General features: G+C 32.2%; 1 protein-coding gene across 1 annotated transcript; it reads right to left on the reverse strand.

Annotated features, from left to right (window-relative positions):
• Window positions 1-2,087: 2,087 nt before the first annotated feature.
• On the reverse strand, window positions 2,088-3,358 carry LOC131938217 (uncharacterized). The gene is made up of 3 exons (XM_059296136.1): window positions 3,197-3,358; window positions 2,451-2,680; window positions 2,088-2,280 (listed from the first exon to the last, which is right to left on the reverse strand). The coding sequence occupies exons 1-3, from the start codon at window positions 3,356-3,358 to the stop codon at window positions 2,088-2,090; spliced, it is 585 nt and encodes a 194-aa protein (XP_059152119.1).
• Window positions 3,359-21,427: the final 18,069 nt, after the last annotated feature.

The raw sequence follows: 21,427 nt of genomic DNA on the forward strand, positions 1-21,427 counted from the left end.
GGGGTTGTAGTTGTCGCTCAACTATAGTATTATAGATTTTCTTTGTTTTCTCCCCTATTATGTTTTTATTTATCTTAAATAGTTTTAAAACCTCTTTATAAAAACTGCCTATATCCACCCCCCCCCCCATAGTGTGGTGTCATATTGTTTGTCTTTAGAATCGTGTTTATTCTGTGACCAATGTAATATTGTGCTAAAGAGTGATAGTGCGGTTCTATTCTGTCTCTATCTAAGTGTTTGATTCTAAAGGCGTTAATTTTTGTGTTGATGTCGTGCAAATTTATACCTCCGTTTAATATATTCTGTATAAGTGTTTGGTGGTTAATGTTCCTAATTGTACCTTTGAAAATAAAATCCCTAATGCTTTTGTTTGTTTCCTTGATAAATGTGATGGGTATTGTGCTGTTTGTTGCGATGTAGTTTATTTTGGGAATGACGTATCTATTGACAAGAGCTGCACTAGTGAATATTGTAGTATTACAATTTTTGTATTTGGCTAGTGTGTGATTGATTTCGTCAGTCAGATTTGTCCATGTGTCTTTGTTTTCTGTCGTCGGGCTGTCTGTATATGTTATGCCATATAACTTTAGTTTGTCTGTCACTATAATAGGCATGTTATAGTTGTTTTTCCCTCCAGTTTGCCCAATCCCATTATTTTGTATTTCTGTGCGTAGAGGTGCGTGTGCGTGTGTGTGTGTGGGGGGGGGGGGGGGGTGGGAGGGTGACACCAGTAAAACAATAATTGTAAATTAGATGGTGTAAGTTTGCTTCAGTAATTTCAGATAACATGACATCTTAATTTTTTTTTTTTAGTCGTAGTGGGGGTATACCCGACCTGGCGACGTTTCAGCCTAGGACTTAAGGTATGTACTATTTTCAATTTTTTTATTTTTTATTTTTTTATTTTTTTTTTATTTTTTAAAAAATGTACTATTTTTAATTAATTTCTTTTTAAGTAGGCCTATTTTAAAGCAACAGAAGAAAATCGAAGTTTCTCATCATCTCTACAATTCAATTATTTAATTCAGCTAGCTGTTTGCAATTAAAATTTGAGCCTGATAATAATCAAAAATTAAAATTACAAAAGTTAAACAACATTTTTATAAGAAATAAAAATAATTTTGTTTTAGTTTACACTGTAAACAATGTTCCGTATCTTTTGCAATTATTTATGAATTTCTTTGTACATTTAGCTATTTTTGAGAGCAAATTTATAGGTCAGGGGTCGGCAACCTTTTGAGACGGAAGAGCCAAAAGTTGCAATTTACAAAATTTCCCAGTTTTAAAGAGCCACACACATTTTATATTTCAATATTAATTATGATATTTTATTAGGATTATATATATATATATATATATATATATATATATATATATATATATATATATATATATATATATATATATATATATATATATGAAGAGTTGATTTTCAAAATGCAATATATCCAAAATTTGGGTTTCGAGAAAATCGCACTTTTCTCCTACACGAAGCCATTGTACAATTTGCTAAAACTGTTTATCAATTTAGGTTCATAACCCTCATATAAATAGGACTAGAATGGTTTTTGAAATGTACCTGTATAAAAAGATGCTTTTTTTTGGTCCCAAAATTTGCGTTTAGTTGCAAAATGAGGTATATCCAGCTTTTGTTAAGCTACAAAACGCTGTATATCCATTTTTTTTTCTGATAATACATCTAATGTCCAATATTTTAGTTTATTATTTTAATAAAACCCACTTATATTCCCAGTGTTACCATCTTACTACAATTGTACCATGTTTTTCTGTTACTATAAAGTGTTTTTATTGAGTAATTTCAGTTATTTGAACCATTTTCAAAATGATGCAAGTCTCTAACGAGAGACTTTAATTTGAAGAGTACAGCTTGTCTTTTCTACTGTTGAACTGTGTTAACAAAGTCTAAAGAACTAAAAAAGTCAACATAAAATAGTTTTAAAAGAAGAAAAAAGTTTATTAGTTTATACTACAATCATAAAATGTAAAAGAAATAGTATGAAATGAAAAAAAAAAAAGGTTGAAAACAAAAATGAGTGAAGCAAGAAAAAATAAATAATTCAGACAAACTAGGCACTATCTACATCAGAGTTAGAATGAGCAACATCCTCAGTAGCATCACATAGCAGTGCCTCATAAGAAATCTTTATTCTCTCCTCCACTCCTACGGCTTCGAGAACACAAAGAACATCTGTCTTTTTAGCCACCTTTACACAGTTCTTTTTTCCAGGCTCCTTTGTGTTGAATGAATCCCAGTTTTCCCTAAAAAAGTGGATATATTAACCATGTATTATTAAGATAATTCCACTGTAACATTGAAAAAAGAGAATTTCCATAATCGGATAAACCTCGGGACAATAGTCAGTTTTTTATTGACAGTAACTGCAGTACGAGCAAATCCAATATAGCAAACTGAAGGTAAAGCTATTTACGTACACAATGCTGAACAAAAAGTAGACTGGCAAACTTGCAGCTTGTTTCCATCACTACAAAGAAAGTATTTGATCGTCATGTGTCTTGTTTTTTTCCTCTGATCATTGACTCTTTTTGTGGTGTCCGCATCAAGCAAAGCTACTATAGCAGCATCTTGTGACACTTTGTCCAGTTTGCTGTAAAACTCTGCATGGCATTTCACCAGGTCATCAGGTGTTATATCTTGAGCCTGAAATAAATAATACAAATGTATGTTTTGCTACAATGGAAGATTTAATTTTATATTAAAAATTATACTACTAGTTAGATCTAGTAGCTAGTGCTAGCCCCTTGCCTTGCTTAAAGTTATTGCTAGACTAGACAAACGAGGACATACAACCTAGATGAAAAATCCAAGTTTAGATATAATATTGACTAGAATTGTTAAAACTTTCGTCTAGCTAGAAAAAATAGTTTTTAGTAGGCCTAGATACTAGATCTAGATCTAGAATATGTAGTAGAGTAGATAATCTAGACTAGAATTAGATCTAGAATCTCTCCCTACTTTTGGAATGTTAAGCTAGAGCTGACAGTAGCCTAGACTTACTTGTATTCATACATTTACAATAATTTACATTCAAAACTTCACTCAACAAATAAAAGAACAAGCTAGATTTCTAAATTCTAGTAATACTATCGTGTTTAAAAAAAAGTAAACTCAGGCCTGCCTAGTGTTAGATAAGTTACAGTTTTATCTAGAACTTACCTTGCAGAATCCTTTAATATGATTACACGAAATGGACGGGATCATTCCTTCTCCTGAATGACGAAAGATCTTTTCTTTTTCTCTTTCTGTGCATGACCTCTTCTTTTTTCTGGACTTAAATGTCAGTACAACACTTTCGTCGTGACCAACAAAGTCCGCCATTTTAACAATTGTTTCACTTAGAGATGCTTAATGCGCATGCGCAGATAAATAGTAATATTTACACGGATTGGTCCGAATCGATACTGCATTTTGACGCTAAATAAAATCGACAATGCCGCGTTTTGAAACCAAACGTTTTTTTCAAAAAAAGAAATAAAATGAAAATTTTGCGCCGTGAAGATTAAAATTAAGTTTTCCTAATAGTAACTGAGTAGCTTTACAATATGGGCACCTTATCTCATTTTTTTCAAAAATGGCGCTTATCGCGTTTTGAAAATCAACTCTTCATATATATATATAATAGAAAGTACATTGAAATAGGGAGTAAATAAATATTCTAATTTAATAGCGAGTGTTTATTGTTTATATTTATTATTATATCATTCATCACCGAATGTTGTAGAACAGTATTTTTAATTTTCGGAAATAAAAAAAATTATAAATATTTGTGCATGGAGCTGAAGAGCCGCATCTTGACATCAAAAGAGCCGCATGCGGCTCGCGAGCCGCAGGTTGCCAACCCCTGGTATAGGTGATCCTTCTTGGTTAATTTAAATTTATAAATGGAAATTACCAAAGGCGAATTAATAAAATACATTTTCTTGATTCGTATATAATTCATCTGAAATTTAAATGAGCAAGATATACGCCTACATTTTCCATATACAAATGTATCTATGAATATAAAGGCTAAATCGGGAAAAAATGTTTCTTAGTTTGTATTTAATAGTCATGTATGTGGCTACGTGTTTAAAGCGAACTGACGTCTTTCATGAATAAAATAACATTGCTAATTTGATGCTGTTTTTAGAGGCGTTCGAATACAGGTACTTCCTTGTCTTCTCTATAGTACCGTTATAGCTCTTTGTAAAGAACATTTGATGCTGAAAATAAACCTATTGCTGAACAACTAATAATATTTTATTGCTCAACGCTTATATAAGCTTTTCAAAGTAATCTAACATTAACAAAGAGATAAACCTGAACCGAGATTCTATCAACAAAACTGTCAATATTCAAAACAAAAAAACAAGTTTGCTATCAAGGTATGCAATCTTTGCAGTGATTAATTTAACGCCGTTACGGTAGTATCGATCTTGTAGTTAGATTCGATATCCGACATGTTAGATTCGTTTCTTATCATGTGTTTATTAGATTCGATGATTTGTGGGATTCAATATTTTCAATTACTATATAGCCTAAATACTTATTGTATTTATTACATATTTATAGTACAAATTTAGAGTACCGTATTTATTTATAATACCGTATTTTTAGTTACCGTATTTTTCTTCATTTAAAGTACCGTATTCATAGTGCAGTATAGGGTAACTGTGTATACGTACATCAGGCTTTCAGGCACAGAAAGAAGTGCCGTAAAATATAAAAAACATGCCAATGCCGGGGTCAGATTAAGGGTCCCGTTCAAACTTAATCCCCCGACTGGCCAATCAACTACTGTAGTTGATTTATCTGTAACAGAAACCTTCAGGTTTCTAACAATTAAATTAGGAAATGTTCAAATGTTTTTTATTCAGATAAATGAATATTCTTTCATCTTTTGCTTGACCGTAAGTAAGTTCCCTTTTCAAACCTGACGGTCGATAGGGCAAGTGAAGTAGAGTTCACTAGTTTCTGTGACCTCGGCATATCAAGAGATGGTGTGGTCAGCACTATGCCCAGCCGCCTTTACTTTCTCTAACGTGATTTAGGCACCCATCAGAGTTTAGTGGACTAAGGGACGGTCTACTGACTTGAACCCGGTTTGAAACTCGAGACTTACGGGTTAGCAGTCTCTACCGCTAGACCACTCCGACCCCTTTGCTTGACCATAACTTTCATTAAATTCTTGACATCAACAGCATCCATAAAATACGTCACACTTCTAGCCACTGTTTCTTTGTGTCGTTCCCCCCCCCCCTCCCGGCGAGAAAAAAGTCTAAAGGAAAATCTTCTACGGGGAGGGGGATTTGTAATTTTGTGACGGTGTGTTATGGTGCAGGGAGAAGGGGGCTGAGATAGAGTGACGTCATACTTTTGTATTTATATATCGCATTTTAGAAAACTGTTTTCGTCAATTGTAATAGAAATTAATCAAAATACTCTATGTTGATCGAGGTCACTGAATATTTTTGAAAGAAATCGATGTTTAAAAAAAAATATTACACAGCAATTTTGAGGGAGGGGGGGGGTATGCTGGGGTGTGGCGTAATTTTAGGAGGGGTTTGGGTTTTTGTGACGAGGTGTGGCGGTGGGGAGGAATGGATTTTAAAATTCTCCAAAGAAAGTGTGACGTTTTTTAAGGACGACCCACATAAAAAATAATAAGAAGAAACATTGCAGAATTTGGATTTCATTTAAATGAAAGAATAAATTAATGATTCGTGGACTTTGTTTTTGGGGACCGGCTACATTTATTTATGTTGATATTGTGGTCCATACGTGACAACATTTATACATTCTTCATGACAGCTCATAAATAATATAAACATTTGTTTTGAAGTGACGTCACCACATGACCCATCGAAGCTTCTGGACAACCCTCCGCTCCTCCATGGGGACTTTAGGCACGTCCACCAGCACACAGCTCACGTTGGACACGTCAAATGCACGTGCATGAGCAGAAAACACACCAGTTACGGTAAGACTTCAACTTTTGCGTTGAAGACGAAATAAATATATATGTACATGTGTACAACACATCAATGGTGAGTACATGGTGAGTAGTTTATGGTGATACGTAGGGATATATAAATAAAGTGAGACTGCTATGATATAATTGATATGTATAGGGAAATGAAAAGTGAGACCGCTTTGATACGTGTAAGCATATGTAAATAAAGTGAGGCTGCTATGATATATGTAGGGATATGTAAATAAACTTAGATCGCTATTGTATATGTAGGGAGAAATAAATAAAGTGAGACTGCTATGAAATATGAAGGGATGTATAACTAAAGTGAGACTGCTATGAAATATGAAGAGATACGTGAAGTGAGAATACTTTTATACGTGTAAGGGTATGTAACTAAAGTGAGGCTGCTATGATATATGCAGGCTTATGTAAAGTAAGATTTGTTATTTGTATAAAGCTTAATAAGTGAGACTGCTATGATACGTGTATAGATATGTAATTAAAGTGAGACCACTGTTAGTTATGGTGCAGTATTTTCCCGTTATAAATTAAGTTTATCTACACCACCCCCCCCCCAGCCCTATACGTAACTACTAAAACAATGGAACACGGCTCTCAGCGTGACTAATGATCCGGTTATAAGGCAATTTAAAAAGTTTACATTTCTTGAAGAGGAAATCATCCTGCCATATGCCCTTGACCAGGTCAAAGTGTTCTGTCATTAGAACCGAGTCACCTGTCTCGACATTTGACCCCCCGATCACGTGGATCTTGTCACCTGTCCAAAAAAAATTAATATTAAAATCTCCTTTTTTAAAAGAACAAAAACAAAACCTGGTAAATCTAGGGATAGCTACCCATCTAAGAGAGAAAACTCCAAAATAAAACAACAACTGTTTTGTTTGGTGGAGAATTATTTGAATTTGTTGGGCCATTTGCTTTTCCAACGCCGTTATCAAAACCATAACCAACTTTATTACCAAAGTCATTTATAACACCATTACTAACAACACCCTTATAATAAGTTATATGATCAGCTATACGTTACTATTAAGTTAAATGTTCGGCCATACTCTTCTATTACGTTATGTTAAGGGCACTAAACTTCGATTAAGTTATTTTATGGGCAATTTACTTTTATTAAGTTATATGATTAATTAAAGCAACAGGGCTACACAGAGTGTTGTGTCAAGTCTGGATACATGAACCATTGTTGAAACTGAACTTTCTCAACATCTCTACAAGACAATTCTTTAATACAGCTAGCACTTTGCAATTAAAACTTGAGCCTGATAATAATTTAAAATTACAAAACAAAGAATATGCAAACCTTTTTATAAGACATTTAGAAATATTCTTGTTTTAATTTATACTGTAAACAATGTTTTATATTTTTCAAAATTATTTCTGAATTTCCTTGTATATGTAGCCTTTTTTTGGATCAAAGTTATAGGTTATCATTCTTGGTTTATGTAAATGTATAAATAAAAATTTACGTAGGCGAATTAATTAAATAATTTTTCTCGCTGGTAGGGGGCCGGGCTCCCCGCCTTGAAGGAGCCCACAAAAGCGAGCTGGTGGTTCCTCAATTCTTGTCTGTGAAGCCAGGGGCAAGGAGCTGAATGTTAAATATACTGGCCAATATAGTGATAAAAACATCAAAACACTTGTTATCCTGAAATGAAATACCTTGGAAGTTCCACAAGAAAAAGAAAGCTCTAAACGTATTTCCAAGAATTAGGAAACACACCTCAACACCAATCTTCACTTCTCTATTAGAGGATACACCTCTAGGCAACTCAGGGGAAAACCAAAAGGTATCCTCACCATAATAAAAGATGACATACCAACAACAGATAGCATTATAAGTAGTAAAATTCCCTTTCAAACCTGATTGTCTATATGGCAAGTGAAGTAATTTATATATATATATATATATATATATTTAGGAGTTGGGGTACACTCGACAATTATTTTCTTTTTAAATAAAGTAAAACAACAGAGCTACAAGTAGAGTTGTGTGGTTGAACATGTAAACAAGCAAAGTTCATTAAATTGAACTTTCTCATGTTGTCTACATTTCAATTATTTAATTCAGCTAGCTGTTTGCAATTTAAATTTGAGCCTGATAATAATATAAAATTAAGAAAACAAAGCTTAAACAATCATTTTTATAAGAAATAAAATAATTTTGTTTCAATTTAAACTGTAAACAATGTTTTGTATCTTTTATAATTATTTATGAATTTCTCTGTACTTTAAGCCATTTTTGGGAGCAAATTTATAGGTTATCTTTCTTGGTTAATTTAAATTTATAAATGGAAATTACCAAAGGCGAACTAATAAAATACATTTTCTTGATTCGGATATAATTCATCTGAAATTTAAATGAGCAAGATATACGCCTACATTTTCCATATAAAAATGTATCTATAAATATAAAGGCTAAAGTGGGAAAAATGTTTCTTAGTTTGTATTTTGTTTGTCAAATATTTGGCTATGTGTTTAAAGCAAACTGAAATCTTTCATGAATAAAATAATATTGCTAGTTTGATGCTGTTTTTAGAGGCGTTCGAATACAGACAATTCTTTTTCTTAAAGTAATTTAACATTGCACTTACCTTAGATAAAGAGTTCAATCACACTTGAAATACTTTTATTTCACCTGTCAGCTGTCTGCCCTGTGTTTTATAAGAACATGCTCGCTATCAAAATATGTAATCTCACAAGATGTTATAAGAACATGCTCGCTATCAATATATGTAATCTCACAAGAAGTTATAAGAACATGCTCGCTACCAAAATATGATCAGCCATAATCTTCTATTATGTAATGGGCCCTACACTACTATTAAGTTATAGGATGGGCCCTATACTTTTATTAAGTTATATGATTGGCCCTACACTTTTATTAAGTTATAAGATAGGCCATACACAGGCCCTTATTTTGCAATCTCCTCGGCACAAGATTAAACAAGCGGGGCATGAAAGACCAGAGATATGGAATACCAACACAGGAGCGAGCACTTCTAACAGACAGATTCGGTTCAAAATTGGCACGTGGGTCAAGACATGAAGACAATGCAATCTGACATTAAATTTGACTTAATTGGATGCCTAATTAATTTTTATGAATTAATTAAATCTGTGTCCAAATTAGTAGGCAGTATTATACAACTATTCCGCACTATTATACGCGCGTTATCAAGTTCATTAAGTGCGCAATTGTTTTTTAGTCATGCAACTCTATTGTACATTTTAATAAACCGGGAGTGATCTCCCCTAAACTTTCTCGAATATTCTTCTATAAAACAAGCGTTTATATCATTTTGCACTATTCTATTTTAAAAAAATATATATTCTTATATAACACTACGGTGACACGGGATAGAGAAATGATTTTTAATCCATTTTTAATTTTTCAACTTTTATAAGTAGAATACAAAAAAGAATGCGCACCAAGTGAACGCCAAATAAAGATGTTCATAATAGTGCGAAATATTATTAGTACTTTATAAATTTACATTAGTTTTTTGAGAAATCGAAAATAGCGAAAATTAGTATTTCCATTCAACGGAAATTACTAAAAAATTGATAGAAGGAAGAGAATTAGATCTTTTACTTACATGTGAAATTTCATGTATCTATCTGAAATAGTTTGAAAAATCCAAAGTAGAAAAAGTACCACTTCCGTTTATCGGAAATTGCTCAAAATTCGATACGGATCTACGATTTTGATAAAATAATTATATATGAAATTTCATCAAACTAGCTGTAACGGTACTCAAGTTATCGTGTTTACCAACACACAGACACACACACAGACACACAGACAGACACACAGCCATACGGACAAGATTGCAAAATTATGTGTTTCCGTATCAGTGAGGTGTAAAATGTAGTAAAACGTCGAGATTTGTAAAAAATCTCGATTTTTTTTTGCACGATTACAAGACTTTCTCTATACTTCGTATATACGAGAAACTAAAAATGTAAAGTACTGAAAAAAATTCATAAAAAATTGTTAATATAAAACGTTTTAATAACAAGCTTTTATTAGTCATTTTGTTTTTTAAATTCATAGTAATTTAAATAGAAGTGTATAATTTTTTCTCCTTTTGAGTGCATTATTATATAAAAGCTTTTTATTTAAACGTATTTTATGATATTTTTTTATAAAATATTTTTCTCAAACAAGTATAACACTACAAAAATATAGGCCTATAATTCACGTGTAACTGGTTCTGATGGCTATATATTTATTGTTCGGAGGGGGGAGGGGGGATACACCAAACCTGGCTACGCCACTGCCTAGGACCTAAAGTATGTACTATTTTCAATTATTTTCTTTTTAAATAAATTAAAACAACAGAGCTACACGGAGAGTTGTGTCGCAAATTAAAATAAATACAGCAGGGGTCGGCAACCTGCGGCTCGAGAGCCGCATGCGGCTCTTTTGATATCAAGGTGCGGCTCTCCAGTTCCTTGCACAAATACTAATAATCTTAATAAAAAAATAAAATATTTAAAATTAAAAAATGTTAGTGGCTCTTTAAAACCAGGGAAATTTTGAAAATTGTAACTTTTGGCTCTTCCGCTTCAAAAGCTTGCCGACCCCTGAAATACAGCATAGTTAAATATTAAACTTTCTCATTATGTATACAAGAATTTTTTTTAATTCAGCTAGCTGTTTGCAATTAAAACTTGATCCTGATAATAATTTAAAATTACAAAACAAAGCATATGCACTCCTTTTTCTAAGACAATTAAAAACATTCAATGTAAACAAAGTTTTATATTTTCCAAAATTATTTATGAATTTCTTTGTACATGTAGCCTTTTTTTGGGATTAAAGTTATAGGTTATCCTTTTTGGTTAATGTAAATGTATAAATGAAAATTTAAGTAGGCGAATTAATAAAATACATTTTCTTGATTCGGATATAATTACACTAATTCATCTGAAAAATTTAAATGACCAAGAAATTAGTCTACATTTTCCATATACTAATGTATCTATGAATATAAAGGCTAAAGTGGGAAAAATGTTTCTTAGTTTGTATTTTGTTTGTCAAATATGTGGCTATGTGTTTAAATCAAACTTTTATATCTTTCAGGAATAAAATAACATTGCTAGTTTGATGCTGTTTTTAGAGGCGTTCGAATACAGACAATTCTTTTTCTTAAAGAAATTTAACATAGCACTTACCGGAGATAAAGAGTTCAATCACACCTGAAATACGTGTATTACACCTGTCAGCTGTCTACCCTGTGTTTTATAAGAACATGCTCGCTATCAAAATAAGTAATTTCATAAGAGGAGGGTAGAAGGTACTGATTTGTCCCATTCGGGAAGACGGCCTTCGGACAAACGGCATTCAGGCAAGTGTCCATTAGGGAAATTGACCTTCGGGCAAACGGCATTCGGGCAAGTGTCTTTCTGGAAAACGCCCGGCTCCCTGATGTAATAATTGTCTGATTCAGTGATGGCCATATTTGTATGTCACAAATTTTGAGTTATTTGGTATTTATGTATTCGATATCTGTGACTCGATATTAATCAGATTATATTCTCAGATTTCGGGTTATGAGAAAACATCAAACTCAGTTTTAACTGTGTCGAACTTGTACAGATAAAATGTCATATTTAAACTAAAGTCTTAGATTCTATCTTTTAAAATAGAATAAAAACAACTTGACTCATGCCTCACGAACTTGGTCCATAAAATTTTACACTAACTTGTCCAGAACACGATTATCTAAAGGTAAAAAAGGGGATGTAAATTTTGTGTTGTCATACTTGGCAGATAAAACCGTGTTGAATCGCACATCCTATATCATATACCGCATAGCATGTTGGCACGCATTTCTTAATTTTATGATGGAGGAAAGCAATGGAGCTAACAGATGTGGCTTCATGCCTGTGGTATCCCGCCTGGCAGGTAGGGGGCCGGGCTCTCCGCCTCGCAGGTAGGGGCCTGATAAAATGTTATATTTAAACTAAAGTCTTAGATTCTATCTTTTAAAATAGAATAAAAAAACAACTTTGACTCATGCCTTACGTAATTGTTCCATTAAATTTTACACCAACTCGACCAGAACACGATTAACTTAATGTAAAAAAGTGGATGTAACCTTCGTGTTGTTATACTTGGCAGGTAAAACCGTGTGGAATCACGCTTCCTATATCATATAGCGCATAGCATGTTGGCACGCATTGCTTAATGTTATGATGGAGGAAAGCAATGGAGCTAACAGATGCTAAATTGCTTATCAAACATGTCATTACGCAACATCCTCCCAGCGTAGAGGTGTGGGGGGGGGGGGGGGGAGAGTGACACCAGTAAAACAATAATTGTAAATTAGATGGTGTAAGTTTGCTTCAGTAATTTCAGATAACATGACATCTTAAATTAATTTTTGTATTTACTTCGTCTTCTTCGTTCTTACTTCTGATGTTCTAATTGGTATGTATTACCGTGCATTTATTTGACTTGAGTGGCATATTCTAATAGTTATTAGCCTCTAAATTGGGTAGAGATAGTTTTATAATTGGATTTTATTATCATAAAAGATCTAATTGAAATACTTTATTTTTTCATACTTAAACTCATAAAAAAATGTATTTAGCTAATCCTAATTAAAATACCTTAATATTGAAGAACAATTATTAGTGGCTCTTTAAATACTGGGAAATTTTGTAAATTATAACTTTTGGCTCTTACAAAGGTTTTCCGACCCGTGGCCTAGACCTAGAGTATGTATTATTTTCAATTATTTTCTTTTATAAATAAATTAAAACAACAGAGCTACACGGAGTGTTGTGTCAGTTGAAAACATTAATAAAACAATTAAAATCTGAACTTTCTCACTATATTTACAATTCAATTTTTTAATCTAGCTAGCTGTTTACTATTAAAACTTGAGCCTGATAATAATTTGAAATTACAAAACAAAGGTTAAGCAATCATTTTTATAATAAATAAAAATAATTTTGTTTTTATTTACACTGTAAACAATCATTTCTATCTTTGAAAATTATTTATTAATTTCTTTGTACATTTAGCCATTTTGGGAGCAAATTTATAGGTTATCCTTCTTGGTTAATTTAAATTTATAAGTGGAAATCAGCGTAAGCGAATTAATTCAAAAAAAGTTCTTGTTTCGGATTTAATTTAACTAATTCACATGAAATTTAAATAAGCTATATAAAAGCCTACATTTTCCATATATAAATATATTTATGAATATAAGGGCTAAATCTATAATAGTTTGTTTACGACACTTTATTATATTTTATATAGCGACATATTTAAATTACTGTATTTATAGTACTGTATTAGGAAACATTTTTAAAGGTAAAAACATGCCAATACCAGTGTCAGTTTGGTGATGAGGGGGGGGGGGGGTGTTTGACAAGGCCCAAAAAACCCAAAACTTGCTAAAGCTTTACCCTCCCCTGATTTGCGGTGTGGTTTTCTACAAACAGTAAATATTAAATATATTAATTTCATCAACCTAGCTGTAACTGTACTCAAGTTATCGTGTTTACAGACACACACACACACAGACGTACGGACAAATTTGCTAAATTATGTTTCTCCGACTCAGGGAAATGTAAAACGTCGATATCTGTGAAAATCTCAATTTTTTTTGGCACGATTACAAGACTTTTTTTTTACTTCGTATATACGATAATTTTTTTAATTTTTTTTTATTGTCCAAATAAAAGTTTAAATATAAAAAAACTTTTAACACTGACATCGTTGTATAAATAAATTTTAATATTTTTTTAACAAAACAAAAAACAAACACTAGTTTGATTTTTATTTAATTATTTATGAATTTATTAACTTACTTAACGATATTTTGGAATGTAGTTATGAGTTGTCTTTCTTGAATAATTTAAATTAAAGAATTGAAAATAATTCTGATGAATTAATAAATCAATTGCTAGGTTCTGAACTAGATGCATTAAACTTTTTAAGCGTCCTAGCCATCGGCATTTTTTTTTTCAAAATTTCAAAGTACAATGTTATTTCTCTGAACAATATTTAAGTTTTCATTTCACGTTATATATATCTATAATACTGTATTTATGACAACATATGTATAGTATCATATTTTAAGTAAAGTATTGATAGTACTGTATTATGTGATGGGTGGGGGTAATCGAAACCTTGCTCAAGATTTACCCGCCCCTGATCTGCTGTGTGGTTTTCTACAAACAGTAATCATTTTAATACATTGGTTCGTCTAGGTATCCAGATTTTATACTTTATAAAAATGTGTCGGCGTTTGTTATATTTTGTGTAATTGTTTATCTTAATTCGCTTCCCACCCCTCAGACATGTAATTTACAGCGTCAGTTTGCCTTGTCGTGTTCGCTTTAGTATTACAGTTTTCATCATCGGCTTGCGAGGACTGATACAGATTTACAATAGTAATATTTCTTTCTGACATGTTTTTTCATTATTTTAGGATAGTTTTCTTATACATAATACATTGCATCTATTTGCAATTAAATATTTTAGCAGAAAATGCAAATGTGTAATTTAATGTTATGTTAAAATTGCGTTTATTAAAGAAAGAAAAAACGTTTTCTCCAAGATTTACTAGATCTAAAGGTTAATGAAATGAAAGTGTTGAACCTTTACTAGTCTACGGGTCAGTTATTTGATTTAGCTAGTTGTTTTCAATTAAATTTAGTTTCTAATTAAAAATTAAGAATTTAAAAAAAGTTTAAATAGCAAAAAAAAATTTCATACACAAATTTAAATTTAAAAAATTAGTACCTAGCTCATTCTAACAGAAGGTAATCTTCGGACAAACGGTGATAAGGACATGGAACTGGACCGCATCTCTCTGCCAGACAATGAAGATTGCCTGGTTGTGGGAGACATGAACAGCCACTCTCAGAGCTGGGGTTACTCTGACCTCAAAGGAAAGAAAATTGAAGAATGGCAAGCAGGAAGGCTTACACGTCTAAACAACCCTGATGACGAACCAGCTTTCTAGTCTAGAGCACGGTCAACCTCATCCATCTCAGACACAGCTTGTGCTACAAACGACACCAGCTGAAAACTTTGCTACAAACGACACCAACTGAAAACTTTGCTACATTTTACAATTTTAAAATTGTTTTGTTGAGTATTTTCAATAACTGATACCTCAACAAACGACCGGTGTGGGGGTGACACCACATTTAATAAGTTACTATAAAAACTGATTTTTTTTTCACTTTAAATAATAAGAGGAGTAATATAGTTTTTTGCAAAAATTGATGCCACTTGTTTAATTGGAGGGGGGGGGGGGGGGAATTACACCAAATGCAATTTTCACAGAACAATGTAGTGATCAGAACGAAATACACCACCCACCAAAGTGGATCGGCCTGACACCACATTGAAAAAAATTGCAAAATATCAATGCTAAATTTCTTATCGAACATATCATCATGTAACAGCCTCCCAGCGTAGAGGTGTGTGTGGGAGGGTGGGGTGGGGGGTGGGAGGGTGACACCAGTAAAACAATAATTGTAAATTAGATGGTTTAAGTTTGCTTCAGTAATTTCAGATAACATGACATCTTAAAATAATTTTTTAATTTTCTTCGTCATCTTCGTTCTTAATTCTAGTGTTCTAGATTTATTTCTAATTTTTTCTAATTGTATTGGTAGCCTATGTTATACTAAATGTGTATGGATATTTTACTATTTAGTTATTTCTTTGCTTTTTCACTAATATCGTTCAACGTGTAGTAAAACACATTGCGTTTTGACCAATATCTATTTCATAAAATATTTTTCTCAAACGAGTATAGCATTACAAAAATATAGGCCTATAATTCACGTGTAACGTGTGCCGATGGCTAGTAGATATGTGTGTGTGTATATATATATATATCTATATACGAAAATGGTATTTTTGTTTCGTGTTGTTTCATAGATAGGAAAGAAAATATATTTTTACACTTTTCATGTAGCAAATCTATATATATAATTCTCTTCTGGGAGCCGTTAGAAAACAAGCTGCAAGCGCCTCCTTGCAGTCCCCTCTCTTTCTCTCTATCATTATCACTACCACGCCCACCCCACCCCCACATTGTCTGGTGAGCTGTGGTCACCCTAAATGTTTACAAAGCAAATGTTTACAAATCGTAGAGCCGTAGAGCCGGGTTTCTATTAGGGGCAGATAATTTAGTTTGATTTTAAATTTACAGGAGGTAACTAAGAAATAACCAAGAGGAGGCTGCTTTCACGGGGGGTGGGGGGGGGGGTGTAGGGTCGGGGTTAGGGGAAAGGGGGGGGGGTTAGTGCTTTAAAGCAAATATTTTCAGTGGCAGCATTGGTACTGTCGAATTTACAAATTATGAATTACTGAAAAGTAGAAAATAAAACAACTAAATAGCGGCGTATGATATGCTGCGGGTCTGCTCGTACACATTAAATAAGAATGTCTGCGTGGTAATATATAGCATTATTTTATTCTTCTCTTTTTGTTTAGATATGTATTGTTTACTAAAATTTCAAATTTAAATTGATTACAAATGATTATTTTGTTATATATAATGTTAACATTTTTTCGGGCAAACTGCCTTCGGGCAAGTGGCATTCGGGCATTTGTCGCATTCGGGCAAGTGTCTATTCGGGAAATCGGCCATCGAGCAAACGGCATTCGGGCAAGTGTCTTTCGGGAATTTGTCGTAGACCTATATATATATATATATATATATATATATATATATATATATATATATATATATATATATATATATATATATATATAATTTTTTTTTTAAATTTCGGAATGAGGGTACCCCCGACCTGGCGACTCTAAAGCCTAGGATATAGAGTACGTACTATTTTCAATTATTTTCTTTTCAATTAAGTAAATTAAAACAACAGAGCTACAAGAAGAGTAGCACACCGACACACTATTAATATTGTTGAAACTGAACTTTGTCATCATGTCTATAATTCAATTATTTAATTCAGCTAGCTGTTTGCAATTAAAATTTGAGCCTGATAATAATCTAAAATTACAAAACAAAGTTAAAAAAATCTTTTTTATAAGAACTAAAAATAATTTTGTTTTAATTTACAATGTAAACAATGTTTTGTATCTTTTAAAATTATTTATGAATTTCTTTGTACATTTAGCCATTTTTGGGAGCAAACTTGTAGGTTATTCTTCTTGGTTAATTTAAATTTATAAGTGGAAATTAGCGTTAGCGAATTAATTTTAAAAAAAGTTCTTGGTTCGGATTTAATTTAATTAATTCACATGAAATTTAAAAGAGCAAGATAAAAGCCTACATTTTCCATATACAAATGTATCTATGAATATAAGGGGTAAGGTTTCTATAATACTGTATTTACGACACTTTTTATATTATATATAGTGTCATATTTAAATTACTGTATTTATAGTACTGTATTAGGAAACATTTTTAAAGGTATAAACATGCCAATACCAGTGTCTGTTTGATGATAGGGGGAGGGGGGGGGGGGGTGATGACAAGGCACTAACCGAAACCTTGCTCAAGCTTTACCCTCCCCTGATTTGCGGTGTGGTTTTCTACAAACAGTAAATATTAAATATAAATGTCATCAACCTAGATGTAACGATACTTAAGTTATCATGTTTACAGACAACATATACACACACAGACGTACGGACAAATTTGCAAAACTATGTTTCTCCGACTCAGGGAGGTGTGAAACTTCGATATCTGTGAAAATCTCGATTATTTTTTTTGCACGATCACAATACTTCCTTTATGCTTCGTATACGAGAATGTAAATTTATTTGTTTTTGTTTTGTTCTTTGTTTTCTCTTTTTTTCCCGCCTCAGACATGTAATTTACAGCGTCAGTTTGCCTTGTCGTGTTCGCTTTAGTATTACAGTTTTCATCATCTGCGTGTGAGGACTGATACAGATTTACAATAGCAATATTTCTTTCTGACATGTTCTTTCATTATTTTAGGATAGTTTTCTGATACATAATACATTGCATCTATTTACAATTATATTTTAAGCAGAAAATGCAAATGTGTAGTTTAATGTTATGTTAAAATTGCGATTATTAAAGTAAGAAAAAACGTGTTCTAAGAATCACTAGATCTAAAGGTTAATGAAATGAAACTTTTGAATCTTTACTAGTCTACGTGTCAGTTATAAAATTTAGCTAGTTGTTTTCAATTAAATTTAGTTTCTAATTAAAAATTAATAATTTTAAAAAGTTTAATTAGCAAAGAAAATTTCATATACAAATTTAAATTTTAAAAAAAATATTTCCTAGCTCATTCTAACAGAAGGAAATCTTCTGACAAACGGTGATAAGGACATGGAACTGGACCGCATCTCTCTGCCAGTCAATGAAGATTGCCTGGTTGTGGGAGACATGAACAGCCACTCTCAGAGCTGGGGTTACCCTGACTTCAAAGGAAAGAAAATTGAAGAATGGCAAGCAGGAAGGCTTACACGTCTAAACAACCCTGATGACGAACCAGCTTTCTAGTCTAGAGCACGGTCAACCTCATCCATCTCAGACACAGCTTGTGCTACAAACGACACCAACTGAAAACTTTGCTACATTTTACAATTTTAAAATTGCTTTGTTGAGTATTTCCAATAACTGATACATCAACAAACGACCGGTGTGGGTGACACCAAATTTGATAAGTTAATATGAAAACTTTTTTTTTCCACTTGAAGTAATAAGCGGATCTATATATATATATATATATATATATATATATATATATATATATATATATATATATATATATATATATATATATATATATATATATATATATATAATTCTCTTCATGGAGACCATAGAAAACACCACGCAGGTTAGTCACCACCCTCATCCCCACTTGTCAGGTTAGCTGTGGTTCACCCTGAATGTTTACAATCGTAGAGCTGGGTTAATGACGGCTATTAGGGGCAGATAATTTAGTATTAAACGATTTGAAACAAAGGGGAGGTAACAATTCCTGATTGATCTTTTCTTTGTCTGTAAACAGCTGCTTTCACTGGGCGGGAGGGGGGGGGGAAGTAAGGGCGGTAGGGGGTAGTGTTGAGTTCACAAATTATGAATTGCTAATAACCAGAAAAAAAAAACAACTAGATGGCGGCGTATACTACGTCGCGGGTCAGCTCGTTAATATAATTTTTTGCAAAAACTGATGCCACTTGTTTAATTGGAGGGGGTGGGGGTAGACACCAAATGCAACTTTCAGAGAACAATGTAGTGATTAGAACGAAATACACCACCCACCAAAGTGGTTGGGCCTGACATCACATTGAAAAAAATTGCAAATCAATAAATCCTTTGATGATGGAGCATGGCGGCTAACTAAAATATCAGTGCTAAATTTCTTATCGAACATGTCATCATGTAACAGCCTCCCAGCGTAGATGTGTGTGTGTGTGGGGGGGGGGGGGAATGGGGGTGGGAGGGTGACACCAGTAAAACAATAATTGTAAATTAGATGGTGTAAGTTTGCTTCAGTAATTTCAGATAACATGACATCTTAAATTATTATTTTTTGTCGGAGTGGGGCTACACCCGAACTGGTGACGCTACAGCCTAGGACTAAGAGATTGTACTATTTTCAATTATTTTCTTTTTAAGTAAATTAAAACAACAGAGCAACACGGAGTGTTGTGTCGCAAACCCGGGACTAATGCAATAATTTAAACATGACTTTCTCAAAATCTATACATCTCAATTCTTTAATTTAGCTAGCTGTTTGCAATTAAAATTTAAACCTTACAATAATCTATAATTACAAAACAAAGATTATGCAATCATTTTTATAAGAATTAAAAATAAAATTGTTTTAATTTACACTGTTAACACTGTTTTGTATCTTTTACAATTATTTATGAATTTCTTTGTACATTTAGCCATTTTTTGGAGCAAATTTATAGGTTATCCTTCTTGGTTAATTTAAATTTAGGCATACATGTGTATGTTTTTATATGAATACATATATTTTCATACTTAAACCCATAAACAAATAATTATTTTGCTAATTCTAATCGAATACCTTAATATGGAAGGACAAATATTAATGGCTCTTTAAAAACTGGGAAATGAGTATGTACTATTTTCAATTACATCCTTTTATAAATAAATTAAAACAACAGAGCTACACGGAGTGTTGTGTCAAGCCTCTGCAATAGATAATCTTTGCTTAAAATGAACTTTCTTATCGTATCAACAAGTCAATTCTTTAACTCAGCTAGCTGTTTGCAATTAAATCTTGAGCCTGATAATAATTTTAAATTACAGAACAAAAGGTTAAACTATCATTTTTATAAGAATAAATAATATTTTTATTTTAATTTACACTGTAAACGATGATTTGTATTTTTAAAAAAATACTTATGAATTTTTTTTTAAATGCAGCAATTTTTGGGATCAAAGTTACAGATTATCCTTCTTGGTTAATACAAATTTATAAATGGAGATTAGCGTAGGCAAATTAATTAAACAAAGGTTTTTGATTCGGAAATAATTACATTAATGTATCCAAAATTTAAATGAGCAAGATATAAGCCTACATTTTCCATGTACGAATGTATATAAGAATATAAAGGCTAAAGTGGGAAAAATGTTTCTTAGTTTGTATTTGTTAGTCAAGTATGTGTTCTATGTGGCTATGTGATTAAAGCAAACTTTGACATCTTTGATGAATAAAATAACATTGCTAGTTTGATGCTGTTTTTAGAGGCGTTCGAAAACAGGCAATGTTTCGTCTTCTCTACAGTACCGTTATAATTCCTAGTAGCGAACATTTAATACAGAAAATAAACATATTCATGAGTAACAAAAAATATTTATTGCCTATCAAGGCATGTAATCTTTGCAGTGACAAAAAAAATTCTAATCACATACCTTAATATGGAAGAAAAATTATTAATGGCTCTTTAAAAACTGGGAAATTTTGTAAATTAAAACTTTTGGCTCTTACACCTGAAAAGGTTGCCGACCCCTGGCCTAGACCAAGAGTATGTACTATTTTCAATTACATTCTTTTATAAAAAACATTAAAACAACAGAGCTACTTTTTTTTTGTATAGAGTTCGTGGTTAAACAAAGGTAACATCCATGTGTCTTAACAATCGAAAAATAACAGAGATACACGGAGTTTTGTGTCAAGAGTCTTGAAAGAGTGCCGATTGCTTAATCCAAACTTTCTCACCATATCAACAAGTCAATTCTTTAAGTCAGCTAGCTGTTTGCAATTAAAACTTGAGCCTGATAATAATTTAAAATTACAAAACAAAGGCTAAGCGATCCTTTTTATAACATTATAAAATATATTCTAGTTTCGATTAAACTTCAAACAATGGTTTGTATTTTTCAAAATTATTTATGAATTTCTTTGCACATTTAGCCATTTTTGGGAGCAAA

The sequence above is a fragment of the Physella acuta genome, unplaced genomic scaffold (assembly GCF_028476545.2).
Source record: "Physella acuta isolate Inbredline_101_S28 unplaced genomic scaffold, ASM2847654v3 ptg000238l, whole genome shotgun sequence".
NCBI classification, from domain to species: domain Eukaryota; kingdom Metazoa; phylum Mollusca; class Gastropoda; family Physidae; genus Physella; species Physella acuta.